At 57.8% G+C, this 27,039-nt stretch overlaps 1 protein-coding gene across 4 annotated transcripts; it reads right to left on the reverse strand.

Moving 5' to 3' along the window:
- Positions 1-8,749: 8,749 nt before the first annotated feature.
- Positions 8,750-27,039, reverse strand: CRTC2 (CREB regulated transcription coactivator 2). Of its 4 annotated transcripts, XM_075330888.1 has the most exons (14): positions 26,875-27,039; positions 25,292-25,393; positions 24,475-24,591; positions 24,249-24,310; positions 17,142-17,210; positions 16,843-16,946; positions 16,510-16,589; positions 16,376-16,425; positions 16,050-16,291; positions 14,550-14,965; positions 13,741-14,463; positions 10,148-10,222; positions 9,912-10,065; positions 8,750-9,837 (listed from the first exon to the last, which is right to left on the reverse strand). In XM_075330888.1, the coding sequence occupies exons 1-14, from the start codon at positions 27,013-27,015 to the stop codon at positions 9,629-9,631; spliced, it is 2,544 nt and encodes an 847-aa protein (XP_075187003.1). In that variant the 5' UTR covers positions 27,016-27,039; the 3' UTR covers positions 8,750-9,628. The 4 variants fall into 4 exon arrangements, with proteins under 4 accessions (XP_075187003.1, XP_075187004.1, XP_075187006.1 ...); XM_075330889.1 differs by lacking the exon at positions 17,142-17,210; XM_075330891.1 differs by lacking the exon at positions 10,148-10,222 and having other exon boundaries at positions 9,912-9,972.

The following is a 27,039-nucleotide window of genomic DNA, read 5'->3' on the forward strand; positions in this document are numbered from 1 at the left end:
GACCCCCAACGGGAGACCCCGGGATTCACCTCTATATACGGCCCCTACGGGAGACCCCGGGATTCACCTCTATACACGGCCCCTACGGGAGACCCCGGGATTCACCTCTATATGCGACCCCTACGGGAGACCCCGGGATTCACCTCTATACACGGCCCCCTACGGGAGACCCCGGGATTCACCTCTATACACGGCCCCCAACGGGAGACCCCGGGATTCACCTCTATACACGGCCCCTACGGGAGACCCCGGGATTCACCTCTATACACGGCCCCCTACGGGAGACCCCGGGATTCACCTCTATACACGGCCCCCTACGGGAGACCCCGGGATTCACCTCTATACACGGCCCCTACGGGAGACCCCGGGATTCACCTCTATACACGGCCCCCTACGGGAGACCCCGGGATTCACCTCTATACACGGGCCCCTACGGGAGACCCCGGGATTCACCTCTATACACGGCCCCTACGGGAGACCCCGGGATTCACCTCTATATGCGACCCCTACGGGAGACCCCGGGATTCACCTCTATACACGGCCCCCTACGGGAGACCCCGGGATTCACCTCTATACACGGCCCCCAACGGGAGACCCCGGGATTCACCTCTATACACGGCCCCTACGGGAGACCCCGGGATTCACCTCTATACACGGCCCCCTACGGGAGACCCCGGGATTCACCTCTATACACGGCCCCCTACGGGAGACCCCGGGATTCACCTCTATACACGGCCCCTACGGGAGACCCCGGGATTCACCTCTATACACGGCCCCCTACGGGAGACCCCGGGATTCACCTCTATACACGGGCCCCTACGGGAGACCCCGGGATTCACCTCTATACACGGCCCCCAACGGGAGACCCCGGGATTCACCTCTATACACGGCCCCCAACGGGAGACCCCGGGATTCACCTCTATACACGGCCCCCAACGGGAGACCCCGGGATTCACCTCTATACACGGGCCCCTACGGGAGACCCCGGGATTCACCTCTATACACGGCCCCCTACGGGAGACCCCGGGATTCACCTCTATACACGGCCCCCTACGGGAGACCCCGGGATTCACCTCTATACACGGCCCCCTACGGGAGACCCCGGGATTCACCTCTATACACGGGCCCCAACGGGAGACCCCGGGATTCACCTCTATACACGGGCCCCCAACGGGAGACCCCGGGATTCACCTCTATACACGGCCCCTACGGGAGACCCCGGGATTCACCTCTATACACGGCCCCCTACGGGAGACCCTGGGATTCACCTCTATACACGGCCCCCTACGGGAGACCCCGGGATTCACCTCTATACACGGCCCCTACGGGAGACCCCGGGATTCACCTCTATACACGAGCCCCCTACGGGAGACCCCGGGATTCACCTCTATACACGGCCCCCAACGGGAGACCCCGGGATTCACCTCTATACACGGCCCCCAACGGGAGACCCCGGGATTCACCTCTATACACGGCCCCCAACGGGAGACCCCGGGATTCACCTCTATACACGGGCCACTACGGGAGACCCCGGGATTCACCTCTATACACGGCCCCCTACGGGAGACCCCGGGATTCACCTCTATACACGGCCCCCTACGGGAGACCCCGGGATTCACCTCTATACACGGCCCCCTACGGGAGACCCCGGGATTCACCTCTATACACGGGCCCCAACGGGAGACCCCGGGATTCACCTCTATACACGGGCCCCCAACGGGAGACCCCGGGATTCACCTCTATACACGGGCCCCAACGGGAGACCCCGGGATTCACCTCTATACACGGGCCCCCAACGGGAGACCCCGGGATTCACCTCTATACACGGGCCCCCAACGGGAGACCCCGGGATTCACCTCTATACACGGCCCCCTACGGGAGACCCCGGGATTCACCTCTATACACGGCCCCCTACGGGAGACCCCGGGATTCACCTCTATACACGGCCCCCTACGGGAGACCCCGGGATTCACCTCTATACACGGCCCCTACGGGAGACCCCGGGATTCACCTCTATACACGGCCCCCTACGGGAGACCCCGGGATTCACCTCTATACACGGCCCCCAACGGGAGACCCCGGGATTCACCTCTATACACGGGCCCCTACGGGAGACCCCGGGATTCACCTCTATACACGGCCCCCTACGGGAGACCCCGGGATTCACCTCTATACACGGCCCCCTACGGGAGACCCCGGGATTCACCTCTATACACGGCCCCCTACGGGAGACCCCGGGATTCACCTCTATACACGGGCCCCAACGGGAGACCCCGGGATTCACCTCTATACACGGGCCCCCAACGGGAGACCCCGGGATTCACCTCTATACACGGCCTCCTACGGGAGACCCCGGGATTCACCTCTATATACGGCCCCTACGGGAGACCCCGGGATTCACCTCTATACACGGCCCCTACGGGAGACCCCGGGATTCACCTCTATACACGAGCCCCCTACGGGAGACCCCGGGATTCACCTCTATACACGGCCCCCTACGGGAGACCCCGGGATTCACCTCTATACACGAGCCCCTACGGGAGACCCCGGGATTCACCTCTATACACGGCCCCCTACGGGAGACCCCGGGATTCACCTCTATACACGGGCCCCCAACGGGAGACCCCGGGATTCACCTCTATACACGGCCCCCTACGGGAGACCCCGGGATTCACCTCTATACACGAGCCCCTACGGGAGACCCCGGGATTCACCTCTATACACGGCCCCCTACGGGAGACCCCGGGATTCACCTCTATACACGGGCCCCAACGGGAGACCCCGGGATTCACCTCTATACACGGCCCCCTACGGGAGACCCCGGGATTCCCCTCTATACACGGCCCCTACGGGAGACCCCGGGATTCACCTCTATACACGGGCCCCTACGGGAGACCCCGGGATTCACCTCTATACACGGCCCCCAACGGGAGACCCCGGGATTCACCTCTATACACGGCCCCCAACGGGAGACCCCGGGATTCACCTCTATACACGGCCCCCAACGGGAGACCCCGGGATTCACCTCTATACACGGGCCCCTACGGGAGACCCCGGGATTCACCTCTATACACGGCCCCCTACGGGAGACCCCGGGATTCACCTCTATACACGGCCCCCTACGGGAGACCCCGGGATTCACCTCTATACACGGCCCCTACGGGAGACCCCGGGATTCACCTCTATACACGAGCCCCCTACGGGAGACCCCGGGATTCACCTCTATACACGGCCCCCAACGGGAGACTCCGGGATTCACCTCTATACACGGCCCCCAACGGGAGACCCCGGGATTCACCTCTATACACGGCCCCCAACGGGAGACCCCGGGATTCACCTCTATACACGGGCCACTACGGGAGACCCCGGGATTCACCTCTATACACGGCCCCCTACGGGAGACCCCGGGATTCACCTCTATACACGGCCCCCTACGGGAGACCCCGGGATTCACCTCTATACACGGCCCCCTACGGGAGACCCCGGGATTCACCTCTATACACGGGCCCCAACGGGAGACCCCGGGATTCACCTCTATACACGGGCCCCCAACGGGAGACCCCGGGATTCACCTCTATACACGGGCCCCAACGGGAGACCCCGGGATTCACCTCTATACACGGGCCCCCAACGGGAGACCCCGGGATTCACCTCTATACACGGCCCCCTACGGGAGACCCCGGGATTCACCTCTATACACGGCCCCCTACGGGAGACCCCGGGATTCACCTCTATACACGGGCCCCCAACGGGAGACCCCGGGATTCACCTCTATACACGGCCCCCTACGGGAGACCCCGGGATTCACCTCTATACACGGCCCCTACGGGAGACCCCGGGATTCACCTCTATACACGGGCCCCCAACGGGAGACCCCGGGATTCACCTCTATACACGGCCCCCACCGGAAGACCCCGGGATTCACCTCTATACACGGCCCCTACGGGAGACCCCGGGATTCACCTCTATACACGAGCCCCCTACGGGAGACCCCGGGATTCACCTCTATACACGGCCCCCTACGGGAGACCCCGGGATTCACCTCTATATACCGCCCTTACGGGAGACCCCGGGATTCACCTCTATATACGGCCCCCAACGGGAGACCCCGGGATTCACCTCTATACACGGCCTCCTACGGGAGACCCCGGGATTCACCTCTATATACGGCCCCTACGGGAGACCCCGGGATTCACCTCTATACACGGGCCCCTACGGAAGACCCCGGGATTCACCTATATACACGGCCCCTACGGGAGACCCCGGGATTCACCTCTATACACGGCCTCCTACAGGAGACCCCGGGATTCACCTCTATACACGGCCCCCTATGGGGACCCCGGGATTCACCTCTATACACGGCCTCCTACAGGAGACCCCGGGATTCACCTCTATACACGGCCTCCTACGGGAGACCCCGGGATTCACCTCTATACACGGCCTCCTACGGGAGACCCCGGGATTCACCTCTATATACGACCCCTACGGGAGACCCCGGGATTCACCTCTATATACGGCCCCTACGGGAGACCCCGGGATTCACCTCTATATACGGCTCCTACGGGAGACCCCGGGATTCACCTCTATATACGGCCCCTACGGGAGACCCCGGGATTCACCTCTATACACGGGCCCCCAACGGGAGACCCCGGGATTCACCTCTATACACGGCCTCCTACGGGAGACCCCGGGATTCACCTCTATATACGGCCCCTACGGGAGACCCCGGGATTCACCTCTATATACGGCCCCTACGGGAGACCCCGGGATTCACCTCTATACACGGCCTCCTACGGGAGACCCCGGGATTCACCTCTATACACGGCCTCCTACGGGAGACCCCGGGATTCACCTCTATACACGGCCCCCTACGGGAGACCCCGGGATTCACCTCTATACACGGCCCCCTACGGGAGACCCCGGGATTCACCTCTATACACGGCCTCCTACGGGAGACCCTGGGATTCACCTCTATACACAGCCCCTACGGGAGACCCCAGGATTCACCTCTATACACGGGCCCCTATGGGAGACCCCGGGATTCACCTCTATACACGGGCCCCTACGGGAGACCCCGGGATTCACCTCTATACACGACCCCTACGGGAGACCCCGGGATTCACCTCTATACACGACCCCTACGGGAGACCCCGGGATTCACCTCTATACACGGCCCCCAACGGGAGACCCCGGGATTCACCTCTATACACGGCCCCCTACGGGGACCCCGGGATTCACCTCTATATACGGCCCCTACGGGAGACCCTGGGATTCACCTCTATACCCAATGGTCCTCTGCAGCTACTCACAAAGATGGCCACACGCTGGACCTCATCTTCACTCGCCTCTGTTCCCTATCTAGCCTCTGTAACTCGCCTCTCCCTGTCTGACCACAACCTGATCACATTCTCTTCCCTCTTCTCCAAATACACAACCCCCCTCCACAAACTTTCACACGCCCACAGACATCTCAACCACCTTGACCTACACGCACCTTCTCAGTCCCTTCTCCCTTTTGCTTCCTTACATGACGCAGATGCTGCAGCCGCTTTATATAACACTGCAATCTCTGCAGCTCTTGAATCGGCCGCCCCCCCCCCTCACACACACCAAAACCCGCATAATCAACAGGCAACCCTGGCACACAAGCCAGACTAAAGAACTGAGACGGGCTTCACCAGAATCACTGAGCACACATGGAAAAGGTCTCCTTCCACTGAACACTTCATTGCATATAAAGGGTCCCTCACCACTTTCGAGTCCGCACTCACTGCTACAAAACAAGCCTACTTCTCATCCCTCATATCCTCCCTATGCCACAACCCTAAACAGCTATTCAACACTTTCCACTCTCTCCTCTGGCACCACCTCCCTCTCCTCTCCTCCGTCACCACCTCCCTCGCCTCTCCTCCGTCCCCCGGCACCACCTCACTCTCCTCTCCTCCATCCCCCGGCACCACCTCCCTCGCCTCTCCTCCGTCCCCCGGCACCACCTCCCTCGCCTCTCCTCCGTCCCCCGGCACCACCTCCCTCGCCTCTCCTCCGTCCCCCGGCACCACCTCCCTCTCCTCTCCTCCATCCCCCAGCACCACCTCCCTCTCCTCTCCTCCGTCCCCCAGCACCACCTCCCTCTCCTCTCCTCCGTCCCCCGGCACCACCTCCCTCGCCTCTCCTCCGTCCCCCGGCACCACCTCCCTCTCCTCTCCTCCATCCCCCAGCACCACCTCCCTCGCCTCTCCTCCGTCCCCCGGCACCACCTCCCTCTCCTCTCCTCCGTCCCCCGGCACCACCACCTCCCTCTCCTCTCCTCCGTCCCCCGGCACCACCTCCCTCTCCTCTCCTCCGTCCCCCGGCACCACCTCCCTCTCCTCTCCTCCGTCCCCCGGCACCACCTCCCTCTCCTCCGTCCCCCGGCACCACCTCCCTCTCCTCTCCTCCGTCCCCCGGCACCACCTCCCTCTCCTCTCCTCCGTCCCCCGGCACCACCTCCCTCTCCTCCGTCCCCCGGCACCACCTCCCTCTCCTCTCATCTCATCTGAAGACTTTGCCTCTTTCTTCAAGCAGAAGATTGACAACATCAGAGCAAGCTTTGTCCCACAATCACCACAGCCACTCCTCACAACTACTCAGCCTTCTTCTTCCAAAATCCAGCTTCTCCACCATGACAGAATTTTTCCACTCTACTCTCAAGATCACATCTAACCACCTGTGCACTGGACCCGCTCCCATCGCACCTCATCCCCTATCTCACCGCAGTCCTCATCCCAGCCCTAACCCATCTCTTCAACCTATCACTGAAAACTGGTGTATTCCCTTCATGCTTTAAACATGCCTCTATTACACCCATCCTCAAAAAGCCCTCCCTTGACCCATCCTCTGTGTCTAGCTACCGCCCCATATCCCTTCTCCCCTACGCCTCAAAACTACTGGAACAGCATGTCCATCTTGAATTGTCCTCTTACCTCTCCTCCTCCTCCCTCTTTGACCAGCTACACTCTGGCTTTCGACCCCATTACTCCATCGAAACTTCCCTAACTAAAGTCACCAATGACCTACTAACCGCCAAAGCCAAGCGACACTGCTCTATCCTCCTCCTCCTGGACATGTCCTCTGCCTTCGACACCGTGCACCACTCCCTCCTATTACAGATTCTCTCATCTCTGGGCATCACAGACTTGGCCCTATCTTGGATCTCCTCATACCTAACCGACCGAACTTTCAGCGTCTCCCATTCTCACACCACTTCCTCATCTCGCCTCTATCCGTTGGTGTCCCCCAAGGCTCAGTTCTTGGACCCCTGCTGTTCTCTATCTACACCTTCGGCCTGGGACAGCTCATAGAGTCCCACGGCTTCCAGTATCATCTCTATGCCGATGACACACAGATCTACCTCTCTGGACCTGACATTACCTCTCTACTAACCAGAATCCCACAATGTCTGTCTGCTGCTTCATCCTTCTTCTCTGCGCGATTCCTAAAACTTAACATGGACAAAACAGAATTCATTGTCTGTCCTCCTCCTCACTCATCTCCTCCAACAAGCCTATCCATCAAACTTGATGGCTGCTCACTCTCCCCAGTCTCACAAGCTCGTTGCCTTGGAGTGACCCTCGACTCTGCTCTATCCTTCAAGCCACACATCCAAGCCCTCTTCACCTCATGCAGATTACAACTCAAAAACATCTCCCGGATCCGTGCTTTCCTTAACCAAGAATCTGCAAAAACATTAGTGCATGCCCTCATCATCTCCCGCCTCGACTACTGCAACCTCCTGCTCTCTGGCCTCCCTTCCAACACTCTTGCACCCCTCCAATCTATCCTAAACTCTGCGGCCTGCCTAATCCACCTCTCCCCTCGCTATTCCCCAGCCTCTCCTCTCTGCCAATCCCTTCACTGGCTTCCCATCGCCCAACGACTCCAGTTGAAAACACTAACCATGACCTACAAAGCCATGCACAACCTGTCTCCTCCCTACATCTGTGACCTAGTCTCCCGTAACCTACCCGCACGCAACCTCAGATCCTCATACGATCTCTTTCTCTACTGCTCTCCTAGCTCCCCTTATCATAATCGCATACAAGATTTCTCCCGTGCATCCCCCATACTCTGGAACGCTCTACCTCAGCACATCAGACTCTCCCCTACCGTGGAAAGCTTCAAAAGAAACCTGAAGACCCACCTCTTCCGACAAGCCTACAACCTACAATAGCCCTCAGTATAGTACACGACTGCACAACCAGCTCTGTCCTCACCTATTGTACCATCACCCATTCCCTGTAGACTGTGAGCCCTCGCGGGCAGGGTCCTCTCTCCTCCTATACCAGTCTGTTTTTGTAATGTTCATGATTGTTGTACTTGTTTGTTATGTATACCCCATTCACTTGTAAAGCGCCATGGAATAAATAATAATATGCTGCCCCCTACGGGAGAACACGGGATTTACCTCTATACACGGCCACCTGAGGGAAACCCCGGGGTAATACCGGGATTTACTTCTATATACCACCACCCACGGGACACTCCGGGTAATACCAGGGTTTTCTTCTGTATACCGCCACCTACAGGAGGCTCCAGGTAATTCCAGGGTTTACTTCTGTATACCGCCACCTACAGGAAGCTCCAGGTAATACCAGGGTTTACTTCTGTATACCGCCACCTACAGGAAGCTCCAGGTAATACCAGGGTTTACTTCTGTATACCGCCACCTACAGGAGGCTCCTGACTTTTACTGATGGGTCCAGTGACTGGTTTTCTCCTTTATTTTTGCTATCTTATAAAAAGGATGACTTGGTACAAATATATACATTTATACAGCACGGTTTACAAAAGGAAATGGAGAGAAAATAAGGATTTTCCTTCACTGGGGCGGGAGCGACGGCAGAAAATACAGACCCGCGTCCACGTTTTGCCTGCAAAATCCGGAGTCAATAAATAAGATTCATTTAGAAAACATTAATAAAGAAGAGTCCAGTGGACGCAGCACTGTGGTAGACCTGGATATACGCCGAGCGGAGGAGCGGCTGACCACCGCCAGGTACCGGAGGAGGAGGCCGGAGCTCTCGCAGTAAAGGCACATTACCTCCGGTGAGATATAGGGGGCGCCTGTGGCTGGTGGACCGATACAATGTGGGCAGGATAGAAAAATAATTGGGTCACAAACCCAGCGCCATCGTTGTGGCCCCCAAACCATGGAAATACCCCGGTTCTGATACGAAAAGTAGATTATTAAAGAGACAGGAAAATAATCTCATCTATTAAATATAGAAAACGGGGGAGGTCTGCAGGGGGAACGTGGGGGGGTCAGGGGGCAACAACTGCGGACCATGTAAAACGACAACATCTGCATAGCATGGCGGCATTACCCCCAAGTGCTGGATGAGAAGAAACATGGCTCCCTCAAGAAGGGAACACAACCAGAAACTCCTCAGGGAGATCGTGTCCCCCAACCATAGAAAAGTAAGGGGCCAAGACGAGGACGGAGGGATTGGATTCAGGACACAAGGTCTGCGGGGGGGGGCAGTGACCAGTCACAGGGAGACCACAAGCAGTAATGGTCACTCCACCGCTGGATATCCACCACAGGGAGGACGCTCCACTCTCCGACGTCTGTCACGCTCAGACATTAACCTCACTGCAGCCGGTCAGAGCGAAAAGAATCTTCCACCAGGGAGTCCGTCAGGGGCGCATAGGGGTCACTCAGCATATTAAGTCCGTCCAGAGTCAGGGGCTCAATGTTAAGATCTTCCTCCAAACCCAGAGACGGATCCATTTCGAAGCCAGGAACCCCGGACAATGCGCTGGTGATCTCCTTGGAGAAACCGGGTGGGGAGTCTACAGCTGGAGGGGAGAAGAAGGGAGGCGATTACAGGGGGCACAGGTAGGAGGGGGCGTCGGGATGGGCACACACCCACCTGTCAGGATGATGTTGGGGATGGGCTCGTGTCGGCTGCAGTTGTTCACTTTCTTCAGGGCCTGTGAGGAGTTCAGCAACGGAGGATAATCCCCGGTCAAACAACTTCCACTGAGGCCCAGGCGCCCACCCTCCACCATGTTACACTGTTCAAACTGAGGACAGAGACACACATCAGCCTCCACAGTGAGCGGCCCAGACCCCTCCACCATGTATGGCTAGAGCCCCCCACCATACCTGCTGTGATAGAGCGCTGGTCTGCTGAGCTGAAAGCTGAAAATCACATTCATCGAACAGACTGCTGAGAAGAGACTGTGGAAAGAGCATCAGAGCAGCGTCACACAGAGCGCGCAACAGAGCACCGTCACACAGAGCGCCGTCACACAGAGCGCGCAACAGAGCGCCGTCACACAGAGCGCGCAACAGAGCGCCGTCACACAGAGCGCCGTCACACAGAGCGCGCAACAGAGCGCCGTCACACAGAGCGCCGTCACACAGAGCGCGCAACAGAGCGCCGTCACACAGAGCGCCGTCACACAGAGCGCCGTCACACAGAGCGCCGTCACACAGAGCGCCGTCACACAGAGCGCCGTCACACAGAGCGCGCAACAGAGCGCTGTCACACAGAGCGCAGTCACACAGAGCGCGCAACAGAGCGCCGTCACACAGAGCGCGCAACAGAGCGCCGTCACACAGAGCGCCGTCACACAGAGCGCGCAACAGAGCGCCGTCACACAGAGCGCGCAACAGAGCGCCGTCACACAGAGCGCGCAACAGAGCGCCGTCACACAGAGCGCGCAACAGAGTGCCGTCACAGAGCGCCGTCACACAGAGCGCGCAACAGAGCGCCGTCACACAGAGCGCGCAACAGAGCGTCGTCACACAGAGCGCGCAACAGAGCGCCGTCACACAGAGCGCGCAACAGAGCGCCGTCACACAGAGCGCGCAACAGAGCGCCGTCACACAGAGCGCGCAACAGAGCGCCGTCACACAGAGCGCGCAACAGAGCGCCGTCACACAGAGCGCGCAACAGAGCGCCGTCACACAGAGCGCGCAACAGAGCGCCGTCACACAGAGCGCGCAACAGAGCGCCGTCACACAGAGCGCGCAACAGAGCGCCGTCACACAAAGCGCCGTCACACAGAGCGCGCAACAGAGCGCCGTCACACAGAGCGCGCAACAGAGCGCCGTCACACAGAGCGCGCAACAGAGCGCCGTCACACAGAGCGCGCAACAGAGCGCCGTCACACAGAGCGCGCAACAGAGCGCCGTCACACAGAGCGCGCAACAGAGCGCCGTCACACAGAGCGCGCAACAGAGCGCCGTCACACAGAGCCCGCAACAGAGCGCCGTCACACAGAGAGCACAACAGAGCGCCGTCATACAGAGAGCACAACAGAGCGCGCAACAGAGCGCCGTCACACAGAGCGCGCAACAGAGCGCCGTCACACAGAGCGCCGTCACACAGAGCGCGCAACAGAGCGCCGTCACACAGAGCGCGCAACAGAGCGCCGTCACACAGCGCCGTCACACAGAGCGCGCAACAGAGCGCCGTCACACAGAGCGCGCAACAGAGCGCCGTCACACAGAGCGCGCAACAGAGCGCCGTCACACAGAGCGCGCAACAGAGCGCCGTCACACAGAGTGCGCAACAGAGCGCCGTCACACAGAGCGCCGTCACACAGAGCGCCGTCACACAGAGCGCGCAACAGAGCGCCGTCACACAGAGCGCGCAACAGAGCGCCGTCACACAGAGCGCGCAACAGAGCGCCGTCACACAGAGCGCGCAACAGAGCGCCGTCACACAGAGCGCGCAACAGAGCGCGCAACAGAGCGCCGTCACACAGAGCGCCGTCACACAGAGCGCGAAACAGAGCGCCGTCACACAGAGCGCGAAACAGAGCGCCGTCACACAGAGCGCGAAACAGAGCGCCGTCACACAGAGCGCGAAACAGAGCGCCGTCACACAGAGCGCGAAACAGAGCGCCGTCACACAGAGCGCGCAACAGAGCGCCGTCACACAGAGAGCGCAACAGAGCGCCGTCACACAGAGAGCGCAACAGAGCGCCGTCACACAGAGAGCGCAACAGAGCGCCGTCACACAGAGAGCGCAACAGAGCGCCGTCACACAGAGAGCGCAACAGAGCGCCGTCACAGAGAGAGAGCGTAACAGAGCACGCAACAGAGCGCCGTCACACAGAGAAAGCATCAGAGCGCCGTCACACAGAGAAAGCATCAGAGCGCCGTCACACAGAGAAAGCAGCAGAGCGCCGTCACAGAGAAAGCAGCAGAGCGCCGTCACACAGAGAAAGCAGCAGAGCGCCGTCACACAGAGAAAGCAGCAGAGTGCCGTCACACAGAGAAAGCAGCAGAGCGCCGTCACACAGAGAGCAACAGAGCGCCGTCACACAGAGAGAGCATCAGAGCGCCGTCACACAGAGCGTAACAGAGCGCGCAACAGAGCGCCGTCACACAGAGAGCGTAACAGAGCACGCAACAGAGCGCCATCACAAAGAGAAAGCATCAGAGCGCCGTCACAAAGAGAAAACATCAGAGCGCCGTCACACAGAGAAAGCAGCACAGAGCGCAGCCACATAGAAAGCAGCACAGAGCGCAGCCACACAGAGAAAGCAGCACAGAGCGCAGCCACACAGAGAAAGCAGCACAGAGCGCAGCCACACAGAGAAAGCAGCACAGAGCGCAGCCACACAGAGAAAGCAGCACAGAGCGCAGCCACACAGAGAAAGCAGCACAGAGCGCAGCCACACAGAGAAAGCAGCACAGAGCGCAGCCACACAGAGAAAGCAGCACAGAGCGCAGCCACACAAAGAAAGCAGCACAGAGCGCAGCCACACAGAGAAAGCAGCACAGAGCGCAGCCACACAGAGAAAGCAGCACAGAGCGCAGCCACACAGAAAAAGCAGCACAGAGCGCAGCCACGCAGAGAAAGCAGCACAGAGCGCAGCCACACAGAGAAAGCAGAACAGAGCGCAGCCACACAGAGAAAGCAGCACAGAGCGCAGCCACAGAGAAAGCAGCACAGAGCGCAGCCACGCAGAGAAAGCAGCACAGAGCGCAGCCACGCAGAGAAAGCAGCACAGAGCACAGCCACACAGAGAAAGCAGAACAGAGCGCAGCCATACAGAGAAAGCAGCACAGAGCGCAGCCACACAGAGAAAGCAGCACAGAGCACAGCCACACAGAGAAAGCAGCACAGAGCGCAGCCACGCAGAGAAAGCAGCACAGAGCACAGCCACACAGAGAAAGCAGAACAGAGCGCAGCCATACAGAGAAAGCAGCACAGAGCGCAGCCACACAGAGAAAGCAGCACAGAGCACAGCCACACAGAGAAAGCAGCACAGAGCGCAGCCACACAGAGAAAGCAGCACAGAGCGCAGCCACGCAGAGAAAGCAGCACAGAGCGCAGCCACGCAGAGAAAGCAGCACAGAGCACAGCCACACAGAGAAAGCAGCACAGAGCGCAGCCAGAGAAAGCAGCACAGAGCACAGCCACACAGAGAAAGCAGCAGAGCACAGCCACACAGAGAAAGCAGAACAGAGCGCAGCCACACAGAGAAAGCAGCACAGAGCGCAGCCGCACAGAGAAAGCAGCACAGAGCGCAGCCACACAGAGAAAGCAGCACAGAGCGCAGCCACACAGAGAAAGCAGCACAGAGCGCAGCCGCACAGAGAAAGCAGCACAGAGCGCAGCCACACAGAGAAAGCAGCACAGAGCGCAGCCACACAGAGAAAGCAGCACAGAGCGCAGCCACACAGAGAAAGCAGCACTGTGAAGACACAGGACCACATTAATACCACCAGGAACTTACATTGCCCAGCATGTAATCAGTCAATGGAGGCTGGTAGAACAATCCCCCTGTATTCTGCTGGTATGGGTAAGGTTGCATACTTGACATAAAGTCATGGTTATTTTTGTGTGATGTTTGTGGCAGAGGCTTCGGAGACACCTCCCCCAGCACATGTTGGGTCAGGGGCTGGGCGGCTTGTTGCGATGTCTGCTGAGCCGTCATTATAGGCAGATGTGGATTCTGGGACAAATGCTGAGGCGGCTGGGAATGGTGTAATGATGACTGGCCATCATGTGCAGAGTTCTGGGATAAAGGATGCTGGGAATCATTCACCGACTGATGGGAATGGTGCAAAGGATGCTGGGAGTTGTGCACTGACTGCTGAGAATGGTGGAGAGGATGCTGGGAGTTGTGCACTGGCTGCTGGGAATGATGTATTGGCTGCTGGGAGTTATGCAGAGGATGCTGGGAGTCGTACATTGACTGCTGGGAATTGTGCATTGGCTGCTGGGAATGGTGGAGAGGATGCTGGGAGTCGTGCATTGGCTGTTGGGACTGGTGCAGAGGATGCTGGGAGTCATGTATTTGCTGCTGGGACTGGTGCAGGGGATGCTGGGAGTCATGTATTTGCTGCTGGGACTGGTGCAGGGGATGCTGGGACTGGTGCATGAGGCCGGGGTGATTATAATGGTAAGGCGGCAGTCTCTGCTCACTGGGCATTTTGCTGGTATCCAGGGGGACTCCCTACAAAAGACAACGAAGGTAAACATAAGACAAGAGACTAAGGGTGGTAGTCACAGCAGAAGGTACATGGTAGTGTTGATTATTACCTGAGTGATGGACGTCAGTGTCGGGGACATAGTTGGTGAGAACTGCTTCTGGTGTGGCCTCCTGGAGTCCCCAGCCATTGGCAACGTGAGGGGGCTGAGAGGGACTCTACGACGTGGGGAGGTGTTCAGTGAGGCAGGGGCCAATGGAGGAAACGAGGAGGAGGAGGAAGAGGACGGAGAAGACGGCGTGCTGTAGGCAGAGGGCAGGCTGTGACTGCTGGCCGAGGGCGACAGGGACTGATTGCTCAGGGATGAGGGTAGAGACTGGCTGCTGAGCGATGACTGCAGAGACGGATTACTATAGGATGTCTGTAGGGAGGCGCTGCTGAGGGACGTCTGCAGGTTTGGGTTACTCAATGAAGACTGCAGGGACTGACGGCTCAGAGGATTCTGCACAGCAGACGACAGAGGAAAGCCTGAAAGCAAGAAAACAGAGGTAACCTGAGGTGTGAGGCGGCGGGCCCAGTCAGGAGACGTGACGTGTGAGGGGACGGGCAGTGTCGGGGGTGTGACGTGTGAGGGGACGGGCAGTGTCGGGGGTGTGACGTGTGAGGGGACGGGCAGTGTCGGGGGTGTGACGTGTGAGGGGACGGGCAGTGTCGGGGATGTGACGTGTGAGGGGACGGGCAGTGTCGGGGATGTGACGTGTGAGGGGACGGGCAGTGTCGGGGATGTGACGTGTGAGGAGACGGGCAGTGTCGGGGATGTGACGTGTGAGGGGACGGGCAGTGTCGGGGATGTGACGTGTGAGGGGACGGGCAGTGTCGGGGATGTGACGAGTGAGGGGACGGGCAGTGTCGGGGACGGGCAGTGTCGGGGATGTGACGTGTGAGGGGACGGGCAGTGTCGGGGATGTGACGTGTGAGGGGACGGGCAGTGTCGGGGATGTGACGTGTGAGGAGACGGGCAGTGTCGGGGATGTGACGTGTGAGGGGACGGGCAGTGTCGGGGATGTGACGTGTGAGGGGACGGGCAGTGTCGGGGATGTGACGTGTGAGGGGACAGGCAGTGTCGGGGATGTGACGTGTGAGGGGACAGGCAGTGTCGGGGATGTGACGTGTGAGGGGACGGGCAGTGTCGGGGATGTGACGTGTGAGGGGACGGGCAGTGTCGGGGATGTGACGTGTGAGGGGACGGGCAGTGTCGGGGATGTGACGTGTGAGGGGACGGGCAGTGTCGGGGATGTGACGTGTGAGGGGACGGGCAGTGTCGGGGGTGTGACGTGTGAGGGGACGGGCAGTGTCGGGGATGTGACGTGTGAGGGGACGGGCAGTGTCGGGGATGTGACGTGTGAGGGGACGGGCAGTGTCGGGGATGTGACGTGTGAGGGGACGGGCAGTGTCGGGGATGTGACGTGTGAGGGGACAGGCAGTGTTGTGGATGTGACGTGTGAGGGGACGGGCGGTGTCGGGGGTGTGAGGGGACGGGGATGTGGGTGAAGCATGCAGTGATGGACGATAACTATATGCGGAGAGGGATAGTTCTGTGACCTCTGTGTACCTGATGAGTCGAACCCGGGGGATAATCCAATCCTGCTGATCCCCAGATGGGTCATGGTGCTGGTGAGGTTCCCGGTGCTGCTCCCACCACTCAGACTGCTGAAACCTGATTCGTCGGGGTCCAGGGGAGTGGGCAGGGGTGAAGGGAAGTGCAGGTTGGTCAGGTCTGGTAAGGACCCCCCAGTATTAAGTACAGAGGCGGCTGGGGGCACGATGGCAGGCTGATCCACTGAGGGGTAAATGCTGAAACATAAAGAGAAAGGAATGACAAGCCCCCGAATCAGAGGAACGCGCTGAACCCAGGAACCTCCCAAGATCTCCACTTACTTAATCCCGGGAACCTCACAGGACTTGGGGCGAGCGGAGGCCGAGGGCAACTGTGAACAGGAGAAAAGCAGGGAACACTTACCCTCATGTATAACTATGGGGCCCACATCCGTAGTCACACACTCGGCACTCACTTTTTTGGTGTCACATGGGCTCAGCAGGTGCCCACCGTCCGCTTGAGTCTCCTCGATCGCTGGGACACTGAACGGGAAGGCTGCCGGCACAGAGGAGAGGTGTGAGGCACCGAGGTGCCATTATAAATACACTAGTACCATGCGCAGCAGCAGCCAGGTTTATATGGAGCTCCTCCCATGTACTTGTTTAGCCCCTCCCAGTCGCCTGTATTTAGTCCCCTGATCTGATATACTCTGCACTGCTGTTCGTATGGCAGGTTTGTCATTAATCTCCTAGGTCCTGGAAGAGCGGGCGCTTCACACCCTAGCACGAGGTGGTGCAGTGTTACTTACCACTCCTGCGGGAGGAGGTGGGGGCCCCTGGGGGGGGTCCGGGGTACGGCTCCTGGGAGACGGGGTTCATCACACTCGTGTGCAGTGCAGAGTCGGAGTTTGTTCTGCGAGGGATGGGAGGACAGTGCACATGTTGGTGAGGACGGGCGCGTGACGGGCAGAGGGAGGCAGAAGACAGGGCGAAGCTGGCATCTCACTGCAGGGGGCACACTCACACAGCGCAGCAAAGCAAAGAGCCACCCAAGGAGCAGCAGGGTTTCCCAGCACAGAGGGCAGGGGCAGACGACAAAAAGCTTCACCTGTTCAGGGCGCTCGGCAGCCTAAAGACCTGTCCTGTGTCCGGGGGGCCGCTGCCCCAGGGGGGGGTCCTTCATAACGAAAAAGAGGGTTATTACAGGGCACCTGGCAGGTACCAAGTACGGAGAGGAACAACAACCAGAGCGTCTGCTGGTGTATGGACCCCCTAAGACTTATACTGCAGTCACAGCCAGAGCTGCATTCACAACGCTGAGATCCCATATCCAACAAATTAAAGGAGTCGCTGTGGACGAGACTGAAAACAGGACACGATGTACCGTGTGTGCCTGAAAATCTTAAATTACTTACCGGTAATGATCTCTTCCAGAAGCCACGACAGTGCCACCAGAGAGATAGGTCCGCCCATCCTAGGACAGGAAACCCACTGAAATAAAAGGGCGGCTCCTCGCTCTCACATCAGTTTGGTTACAGAGCACAGAGAGATAAAACAAGAACAACAAAACCATCATCCACACCCCCAAAAAGGAAAACGATACCCGTCGGACCGTGGACAGGAAAAGCCCCGAAGGGTAAAAGAAAGAAGTGGTGGAAAGCAGTGGCGCTGTCGTGGTTTCTGCAAAAAAATCATTACCGGTAAGTAATTTAAGATTTTTCCCTTCACGACAGCGCCATCAGAGATATTCCGAAGACAAACAACTCTAGAGAGGGACCACAGCCTGTAGCATCCGTCTACCGAAGGTCAAAGCCACCTTGTCCGACAAGTAAAAAAAACGAGAGTGACTAAAAGGCCGTAGGAGAGGACTATCAATCTCGTAGAAGCCGAACACCCTTTCCCAGGACCCCGGAGCAAAAAACAGAGCCCGACTCCGTCTCCAAGACCGGCGACCGCTAGGGAATGCAGTCAAGACCGTCCGACAACCAAGGAGTGCAGTCCTTCTGCCGGGTAAAGGAAAGATTACACAGCCATCCCCAAAGAATACCATGGGAACGGACAGACAGGGCCCGAAGAGCACAAACCCCCTGGGTCGACAGAAGACAATCGGTCCGGAAACCTTCAGGGAGCTAAGAGGAGACGGAAAAGGGGAATCAAGGGGGACCCTGGCAAGAAGCCAGAAACCTGAGTATAGCCGAGGGGAACCAAACAGGGAACCAACCGAGCTCCCTGAGTAGAGAAGAAGAACCTCCCCACCGAACAAGCACCCGGCAAAAATCTGAACCAGATAGCGCAGATAAGGCCACCACTTGACCTCTCAAGGGGTAGACAGAGACAATCCACTCACGAGTCACCCAAAAAAATTCCAGAGCGGCCACAACCGGGAGTCCACCCCTGCACCCTACTACAGAAGAGAATGGATCAATGTCGGGGAAATCCTCAACCCCCGAACAGCCGCTTCCCCGTGACCAGGCTGGCAGAAGAAAGCTCAAATCTGAGAGTGTAGAACGGGGACCCTAGAAGAGGAGATACGTCCTCCCCAGGAGGAGCCAAGGATGTGATATCGACATTCTGTGGGCTAAATCCAAGCTTCCTGGGCCAAAGGGGGCAATGAGAGAAGACAGAGGAGACTCCCCGCGGCCTCGTATGAACCCGTCGACATTCGCTTTCTATACCCACTGAAGCAAGGTGAAGGACGGGAAGGAGCAAGGGACCTGTTCTCCAGAACGGGAAGCACCCACCACTCAGGGCGTGTCGGGAGTGGAGAGAGAACAACCGGTCTACTGCAGAGGTGGACCAGGAGTCAGGGGGCCAATAATCGGGAACCCCAAAGCGGCTGAAGACAGCCAACTGAATACAACAGGCTCCCCGACGCACCAGACTCCGGCCCAGGAGACCAGATGCGACAATGTCCATCCCCTGAATATCCGAAGCCCCCGGGAGGGAAGAAAACCGAACACCTGTCAGGAAATAACTTGGGTAACCAACCCCTAAGAGAAGGGAGATCATGTGCCCCCGTGGCGAACAATGGACGCCAGACATCCTGTAGCCGAAGAACACCATCACGCGCCGACCCATTAGCAGTAGAAAACAAACCAATGCCATGGCGCACAGCTCCCGGATGCCGAGGCCCGCCGATGGTCCTGAGGTCTCCAGGCAACCTGAACCACCGGAGTGCTCAAAAGGGGACCCCCTAAACCCAATGTGCCGGTGTCTGTGGCTGAGGAGGCCCAAACTGGGAGTGACCAAGGGACCCAGGCCCTTCAACCAGACACCTTTGAAAAAGCCTTTGGGCTCTAAACCCCCTCCCGAGGCAGGGAATGGGAAGGGATGACGTCCAGGGCAATGCCCGAACGCATGCCCCACGGACTCCACAAGGATATTGCGACACAGAGAGAGTACTAGGCCCGAGAAGACAAAGGAGGCCAAGCCCCAACCGATAACACCGTCTCCCAAAGCGGGAGGCAGAACTGGGAACAAGAGATCCAGAGCAGACCTGAACAGGGACGCTCTATGAAGGGCTGCAGTCCCGAGTATATGAGGTACCCAGAGAGGGGATAATAAAGAACTCCCTCTTACCGATGCTTCAACACTCCCAACAGGGAGGGATACACTAAGGAACCTTGGAAGGAAAACGGGAATTGGAACGTGCCTATACCTGGCCGTAAGAACCAGAAACTGCCATGCAACATCCAGCCGGAAATTAATTTAAAACCGGGTAGTGGTTGAGGGGGTCAAACCGAGAAAAGGCTGGAACGGGCTGGCTCGTATGCTTACGAGAAACAGCGGAGAAGAATACTGAAACCAGCTACACCCCTGGGAACGGCCATCGGAACGGACGTCCCGAGAAGGCCGCAGGGCAGGCCGGTTTTCCTCCAACCCGTATCAGAAGGGACAACATGAAGCCCGGTCCACTACTCAGCCATCCAACCATCTCGGAAGGAGGGCCGCTCCCTTCCAGGAACGTCATCCCGCAGAAGCTGCGGCCTCAAACAGATATCTGCCATACCACGTGAAGGAGAATAAGGTAGACTCAAACTGGAAGACTCACGCCCACACCGCCCTCCAGCGGACCCCAGCTGACATTTGTCCGACGGCAATAAGACAGCAGCAGCCACCACTGTCAAAAACCCGCAGCTCCATAAGCGCGAGGATGGCAGTGAGGATCTGAACGTGAGGTGCCACTTCCGTGACCTGGACTGCTAATCGTAGTAGCCAGATCCATAGAGACCTGGCTATACAGAGCCCAGTGGCTGCCAGGCTAAGGGCTCCCCCGGAAGAACCGTCAAAGAACCTAATTGGCAGAGAGGACTTGCAAGCCGATTCCGCGACTGGCACAACGATCAGAGGACAAGGACCTCCGAGGGAAGAAACTCCACTTGAAGGGAGAAGTCCACTGAATAAAAGCCCTCCTAACAGGGTAGTCTACCACTCTCGCACCAAGCGAACAACTGCATCATGGACAGGAAGCAATGACGAGCGATCCGTGCACTGAACCCTGGATCCCTTAGCGAGTCTTAGCTTCAACGGAACCAGGGATTCCCCGGAGCCCGGGATTCCCAGCCAGCCCATGCTGTTACTTGCCCAGCCTCCAACTGCGTAGCAGCTACGATCTCACAAGGGCAGGCACATTCAGTCTAGAGTGGCCGTTGACAGGTCCTTTCGCTTCCCCAGACCTGTTGCAACCCTGATCACCTACACCAGACGAACACCGGTTCTCGGAACGCCCGGCCTGCACCCAGAACCTAAAGGGACGAAGTCAAAGAGGAACGGGGGGCTGATTTGATGTCTCAGCAGAGTTCCAGCAGCCCGCACCCGTCCCATCTACGCGGTTAGCTGAAGGCGGTTGGAATAACCCGCCGGGATCCTGCAATCCACCTAATACTAGAGGCCAGGTCCCACAAGATAGAACAGTCAGTCCTGCATAGAAGGGGGTGGTCTCCTGAAGAGCACTGAGGACATCCTGTGCTTTATAGTCCCTTTCCAACAGCGCACGAATGCCCTCTTCACCCCTCACTACTGACTTTTCCTTTCTCCAGCACTAAGGACACATCCCCTGCATAGCCTCTAATGAGGTGCAGGAGAACCAGACTTAGAAACGGATGCTGCTCGTGAAGGTAAAGTAAGAGGGAAGGGGGATACAAAGAAGGGAGAACCCCTACTGTCAGCGAGCGCCCCATTTATGGGAATACCAACGGAGGACCGTACCCTCTGCAGGCCAGCTCCATAGAATGAGTGGCCTGCCGGGGAACTCCCGCGTGCAGGAGCGACCACCACCGATTCCTCGGCGCTACAACTGCCATCGGTCACCTGATGTTCCCCCAAGGTAGACACGGAGGAAGGGGACGAGCCCCCGAGAATCTGCACCCGTAGGCCAGGGAGGCAGTAGCGGAGGACCGCGACACGGTGCCGACCACCGGGCATATGAAGAGACAATTTCCGGTATCAGCAGATGGTACCTCCTCGCCAGTACACGGAACCTGACTGCAACCGTCCAGCGTGTTCCACTGCAGGGAACGTCGCCATGTGCCGAACAGGGACACCGCAAAGGGAAAAACAGAGCAATTCCCGCAGGGACCGGCCCGGGCAGGAATGCAGGTGTGTTTTCAAAACGTCTCCCGCCCTGGCGTGCTCAGACAGTAGCTGGGCCCCAAGCAGAGGCACCATTCCGAAGGAATGAGGGGCGAATTCCGCAGGGACTGTCGCGGAGCAGAGACACAACCCAGAGGATTGTGAAACCCCACGCTGCCCGCTCTAACACCAAGCCCCCCTGTCCAGTGCACGCAGGGTGCTTCCAGGGAATCCGTCATGAAACCAGGAGCAGCCGGCAAAAGCCACCTAAAACCAGCAGAGCCGACTCCCTGAGGCAAGCAGCGGCGGGCAGCACCATCTTGCTGCCCACCGCGCAGGTGCAGAGTCGACGCACATCACTGACGTCACTACCTCCGACGTCCGGAAGCAGGAGGACGCCGCTTTGACACAAACTACCTGCAGGGCAGCCGCCGGGCGCACAGTAGAGACGCAAACCAGGGAGGAAACAATGGCTCCAGACGGACCAGCCGGGCGGCAAACCGCCAGAACCACATAGGCCGCCATCTGCCGCATGTAGCGCCCTCTGGGACAGCCGCCGGGCGCCGAGAGGGGACGCAAGAAGCAGCGACTCTGGGAGGGACAGCCGCCAGGCAATGACCCAGGTACATACAAGACAGGTACCTTACCTGATCAGGCCGCGTGTACCACCTGCTGGGACAGCCGCCGGGCGCCGACGCGATTCCAGGCGAGGAAGCGGCGGAGCAGACAGGGACAGCCGCCGGGCATCCTAACCATGGCCGTAACGCCTGTGCATTCCACCTTGCCCTCACCGGGGAGGGATTCCCTGAGGACGCATCCAGGGCTGAGCCCGCATCTCCAGCCCCACGCAGCCCCAGGATCAGCCGCCTTCACTGTAGCAGCGCCACAGCACTTCTGGGTCTCCCATCCTGGGAAAGGAAACCGAAACTGATGTGAGAGCGAGGAGCCGCCCTTTTATTTCAGTGGGTTTCCTGTCCTAGGGTGGGCGGACCCATCTCTCTGGTGGCGCTGTCGTGGTGAAGGGAAAAAAAAAAGACTGGTTCTAGGCATGTACCCAATCCTATAGTGGGGGGTACACACCAGATTTACAAAGACTTAATTACCTGCTTACATTTATTATTCTCTATGTACTGACAATTACAGCTGGTAAGTGAATGGTCTCTCACATACAAATCTGCGTCGCTGTCAGGTCCCCTTGCATTCTACAGCGATTGGCTCCCCCTGGTGACTGGAAGCAGTATCACTCGGACAGACTTATACTGGTACCCGATCTGTGTGTGAGAGCTGCACTGCAATGCGCCTGGAACGACGAGGGACCTGACACGCAGATCTCTGTGTGAGAGCCCATCCACCATCAGCACTTGACAACTGTAATTGTTTGGGGTCTGGTGAATGCAATTTCTTTTGGGTTGGGGGACTGTCTGCTTTCTTTCGGGGGTGTCTGCTTTCGTTGATGAAGAGTCCTGCTGTAGTCTTTAACTTTTTTTAGCTGCTGGGACACTTCCTTATGGAACTGCAGCTAGGGATTATTTTGGAGTAGGGGCAGAGCATATTTTCGGGCAAACACGGTACCCTGAATGTCACAGCAGAATAGTGACTGCAGCTCTGGAGGTGACTGGAGGATATGACACAATGTAACAATTGTGAGTGCAGATCAGTAGGGGACTGCAGGATAAAACCTGTTGTCAATGTAACAGCAGAATAGTGACCACAGCTCTGGAGGTGACTGCAGAAAAGACACGATGTAACAGCAGATTAGTGACTGCAGATCTGGAGGTGACTGGAGGATAAGACAAGATTTAACAGCAGAATAGTGACAGCAGCTCTGGAGTTGACTGGAGGATAAGACGTTATGTAACAGCATTTTAGTGATTACAGCTCTGGAGGTGACTGGAGAATAAAGTCCGCTTTACACGCTGCAATCTCGCTAGCGTGCGCACCCGCCCCACATCGTTTGTGCGTCACGGACAAAATCGCTGCCCGTGGCGCACAAAATCGCGTGGACCCGTCACACTACTTACCTGCCTAGCGACGTCGCTGTGACCGGCAAACCACCTCCTTTCTAAGGGGGCGGGTCGTGCGGCGTCACAGCGACGTCACTAAGCGGCCGCCCAATAGAAGCAGAGGGGCGGAGATGAGCGGGACGTAACATCCCGCGCACCTCCTTCCTTCCTCATTGCCGGCGGCCGCAGGTTAGGTGAGGTTCCTCGTTCCTGCGATGTGTGCTGCCGCAGAAACTACGAACAACATCGTACCTGCAGCAGCAACGATAATTGGGAATAGGGGGGCATGTCACTTATTAGCGATTTCACGTTTTTGCGACGATTCAAAATCGCTCATAGGTGTCACACGCAACGACATATCTAACACGGCCGGATGTGCGTCACAAATTCCATGACCCCCAACGAGATCGCTTTAGCAATGTCGTAGTGTGTAAAGCAGCCTTTAGACATAATGTGACAGCAGAATAGTGACTGCAGCTCTGGAGGATAATATGTGATCTCACAGCAGAATAGTGAGTGCAGCTCTGAAGGTGACTGGAGGATAAGACACGAGGTACAGCAGAATAGTGACTGCAGCTCAGGAGGTGACTGGAGAATAAGGAATTGGGGAATAGTGAACATTGGCTGAGCCGCCATATTACCTTCTCCAGGACGACTCCTGGTGCGGTGACAGGTAGGACGTGCTGTATGGAGAACTGTCCACGTGACATTGTTAAGGGTTAAGGAAAGTCTTGAGAATGCAGCCGCCGCAATGCAAACTATGCTCTAATACAAAGAAGGACTAGCTACTGTCCTCTGGTGTCAGCAGAAATCAACCCTCTACAAGAGTACAGCAAAAACTGCAAATCCCGGAAGCAGAAAGGATATCTGCCGCATGTAGCGGCGCAGCGGAGACATCATTCGCCGAGCGTCTCTGTGCTGCACCCTCTCCACCAAACCATGATGACGGGTGCCCCGAGGGTCCAAGGGTGACGGCGGGGGGCCCTGAGGGAGAAACGAGAGATGAGACAGAGTAAAGTAAGGGGAACCGAGAAAGGAGCAGCAGGAAAAGAAAGGAGAAGGGAGGAAAAGAGATTGTAAAAGAGAGAAGATTGTAAATAAAGGAGAGAAGAGAGAGGGTAAAGAAAGGAGGAGAGAGGAAAGGATGAGAGAAGAGAAGAGAGAGGGTAAGGAAAGGAGTAGCAGGAAAAGAAAGCAGAAGGGAGAGGGGAGAAGAGAGAGGATAAAGGGAAAAGGGGGGTAAAGAGGGGAGAAGAGCGAGGGGGTAAAGAAGGGAGGAGGGAGGTAAACGTGGGGAGAAGAGAGGTCGAAGAAAGTTGGTAAAAAAAGGGTCAAGAAAGGAGGAGGTGAAAAAAAGGGTCGAGAAAGGAGGAGGTAAAAAAAAGGGTCGAGAAAGGAGGAGGTAAAAAAAAGGGTCGAGAAAGGAGGAGGTAAAAAAAAGGGTCGAGAAAGGAGGAGGTAAAAAAAAGGGTCGAGAAAGGAGGAGGTAAAAAAAAGGGTCGAGAAAGGAGGAGGTAAAAAAAAGGGTCGAGAAAGGAGGAGGTAAAAAAAAGGGTCGAGAAAGGAGGGGAGGAGAGAGAGGGGAGGAGAGAGAGGGGAGGAGAGAGAGGGGAGGAGAGAGAGGGCAAAGAGGGGAGAGTAATTTAAAAAGAGAGGAAAGCAGGAGAATAGGATGATTCTGCACCTGAAACTCTGTGGATCCACCGCTGATCTGATTGACATTCGGGAGGGAGCCCCCATAGTAAGACCCCCGCATGTGGCCGATCCTCAGCTTCTGAACCTGCAGCTGACAAACACATGTGATCTATGTCGCCTCCGTCCCCATAACATGCCTACACGTCGCCCGTCTCTCTCTCGCCCCCTCACAAGTTTCACGCCCATCCCTCTAGCATCTGGTGACTATCATGTCTCATGCCTATGCCTCTTGCTCCCCATACTTCACACGCTCGTTACTCTCCCCCTCACCAGTTTCTCTCGCCCTCATGTGTTTCTCACCTCTCTCCCGCCCGCCCCTCTCCCCCCCCTCACAAGTCTCCCGCCCGCCCCTCTCCCCCCCCTCACAAGTCTCCCGCCCGCCCCTCTCCCCCCCTCACAAGTCTCCCGCCCGCCCCTCTCCCCCCCCTCACAAGTCTCCCGCCCGCCCCTCTCCCCCCCCTCACAAGTCTCCCGCCCGCCCCTCTCCCCCCTTCACAAGTCTCATGCCGTTATCTCTGGTCACGCTCATGTTTCCCTCTCCTTATGCGTCTCACGCCCATGTTTCTCACCATCTCTACCTCACGCGTTTCACGCCGTCTCGTGTCTCCTGCTTGTCTCACACCGGTCTTTCCCCTCACGCGTTTCACGCCGTCTCGTGTCTCCTGCTTGTCTCACACCGGTCTTTCCCCTCACGCGTTTCACAGCCATCTCAGCCTCACACGTCTCTTCTCACGCATTTCACTCATCTTTCTCAAGCGTTTTACGCCTGCCTTTCTCTCCTCTCACGCCCATCTTACTCTCTCCTTATGCGTTTCACGCTCGTCCCTCTCCCCTGTCATGGCTGTCTTACTCTGGTCTTTCTGCCCTCACGTTCACACCTGACTCACATACACCTTCTAATGCATTTCACGCCCATCTTTTCTCTCATGAGTTGCTCGACTGTCTACCTCACGCCCATCCTCTCTCTTTACACCCGTCTCTCTTCCCTCACCCCTGTCTTTCTCTCTCTCTACACGTCCCACGACTATCCCTCCGCTCACGCATTTCACATCTTCATGAATTATCGCTATCTATAGTTTCATGCCAGTCTCATCTCACACATTTCACACGTCTCATCACATTTTATGCCCATCTCCTCATACGTCTAAAGCTCGTTTCCTAACGCGCTTCGCGCCCATCTCGGCCGTCTTTCTCTCGTCCTCACGCGTTTCACAGCCATCTTGCTCTCCTCACTTCTCTCCACCCCCCCCCCCACTCGTCTGTGTCTAGCTCCTCGCAGTTAACGCCTGTCTCCCCCTCACGCGTTTCACGCTTGTCTCACCCCCCCATCTTTCTCCTCACACGTTTCACGCCTGTGTCTCTCCTCACGTCCGTACTCTCCCGCACACCAGGTCCGTCTCACACCCATGTCCGTCTCACACCCATGTCCGTCTCTCTCCCCACCTCACGTCCGTCTCCCCTCCCTCACGTCCGTCTCCCCTCCCTCACGTCCGTCTTTCGCCCCACACGTGACAGCTTTACTTGATAACAGAATGACAGGAGTGAGTTATCGCGATATGTCTCGGCCAGTACCCGGGTGGAGCCGATATCCATCATAACCTCCTCGAAGGCCGCCGTCTCCTCCGCCTGTCTCTGGCGCTGGAGTGCGATCTTCTCGCTGAACTTGCGAGGGTTGGAGGCCGAGCCCGGCCCGCTGGACCCCGGAGCCGCCATTTTTCCAGCCCTTCCGTAGCCGCC

The sequence above is a fragment of the Anomaloglossus baeobatrachus genome, chromosome 12 (genome assembly GCF_048569485.1).
Source record: "Anomaloglossus baeobatrachus isolate aAnoBae1 chromosome 12, aAnoBae1.hap1, whole genome shotgun sequence".
Taxonomy (NCBI): domain Eukaryota; kingdom Metazoa; phylum Chordata; class Amphibia; order Anura; family Aromobatidae; genus Anomaloglossus; species Anomaloglossus baeobatrachus.

Bases quoted from the DNA above. Each gene is read 5' to 3' on its own strand.
- CRTC2 (XM_075330888.1), bottom strand. From the start codon at position 27,015: ATGGCGGCTCCGGGGTCCAGCGGGCCGGGCTCGGCCTCCAACCCTCGC. The intron at 24,592-25,291 runs GTGCAGAATCAT...TTTCTCCCTCAG, and splicing joins GTGGATCCACAGAGTTTCAG to GGCCCCCCGCCGTCACCCTT. The intron at 24,311-24,474 runs ATATCCTTTCTG...TAACAATGTCAC, and splicing joins TGCGCCGCTACATGCGGCAG to GTGGACAGTTCTCCATACAG.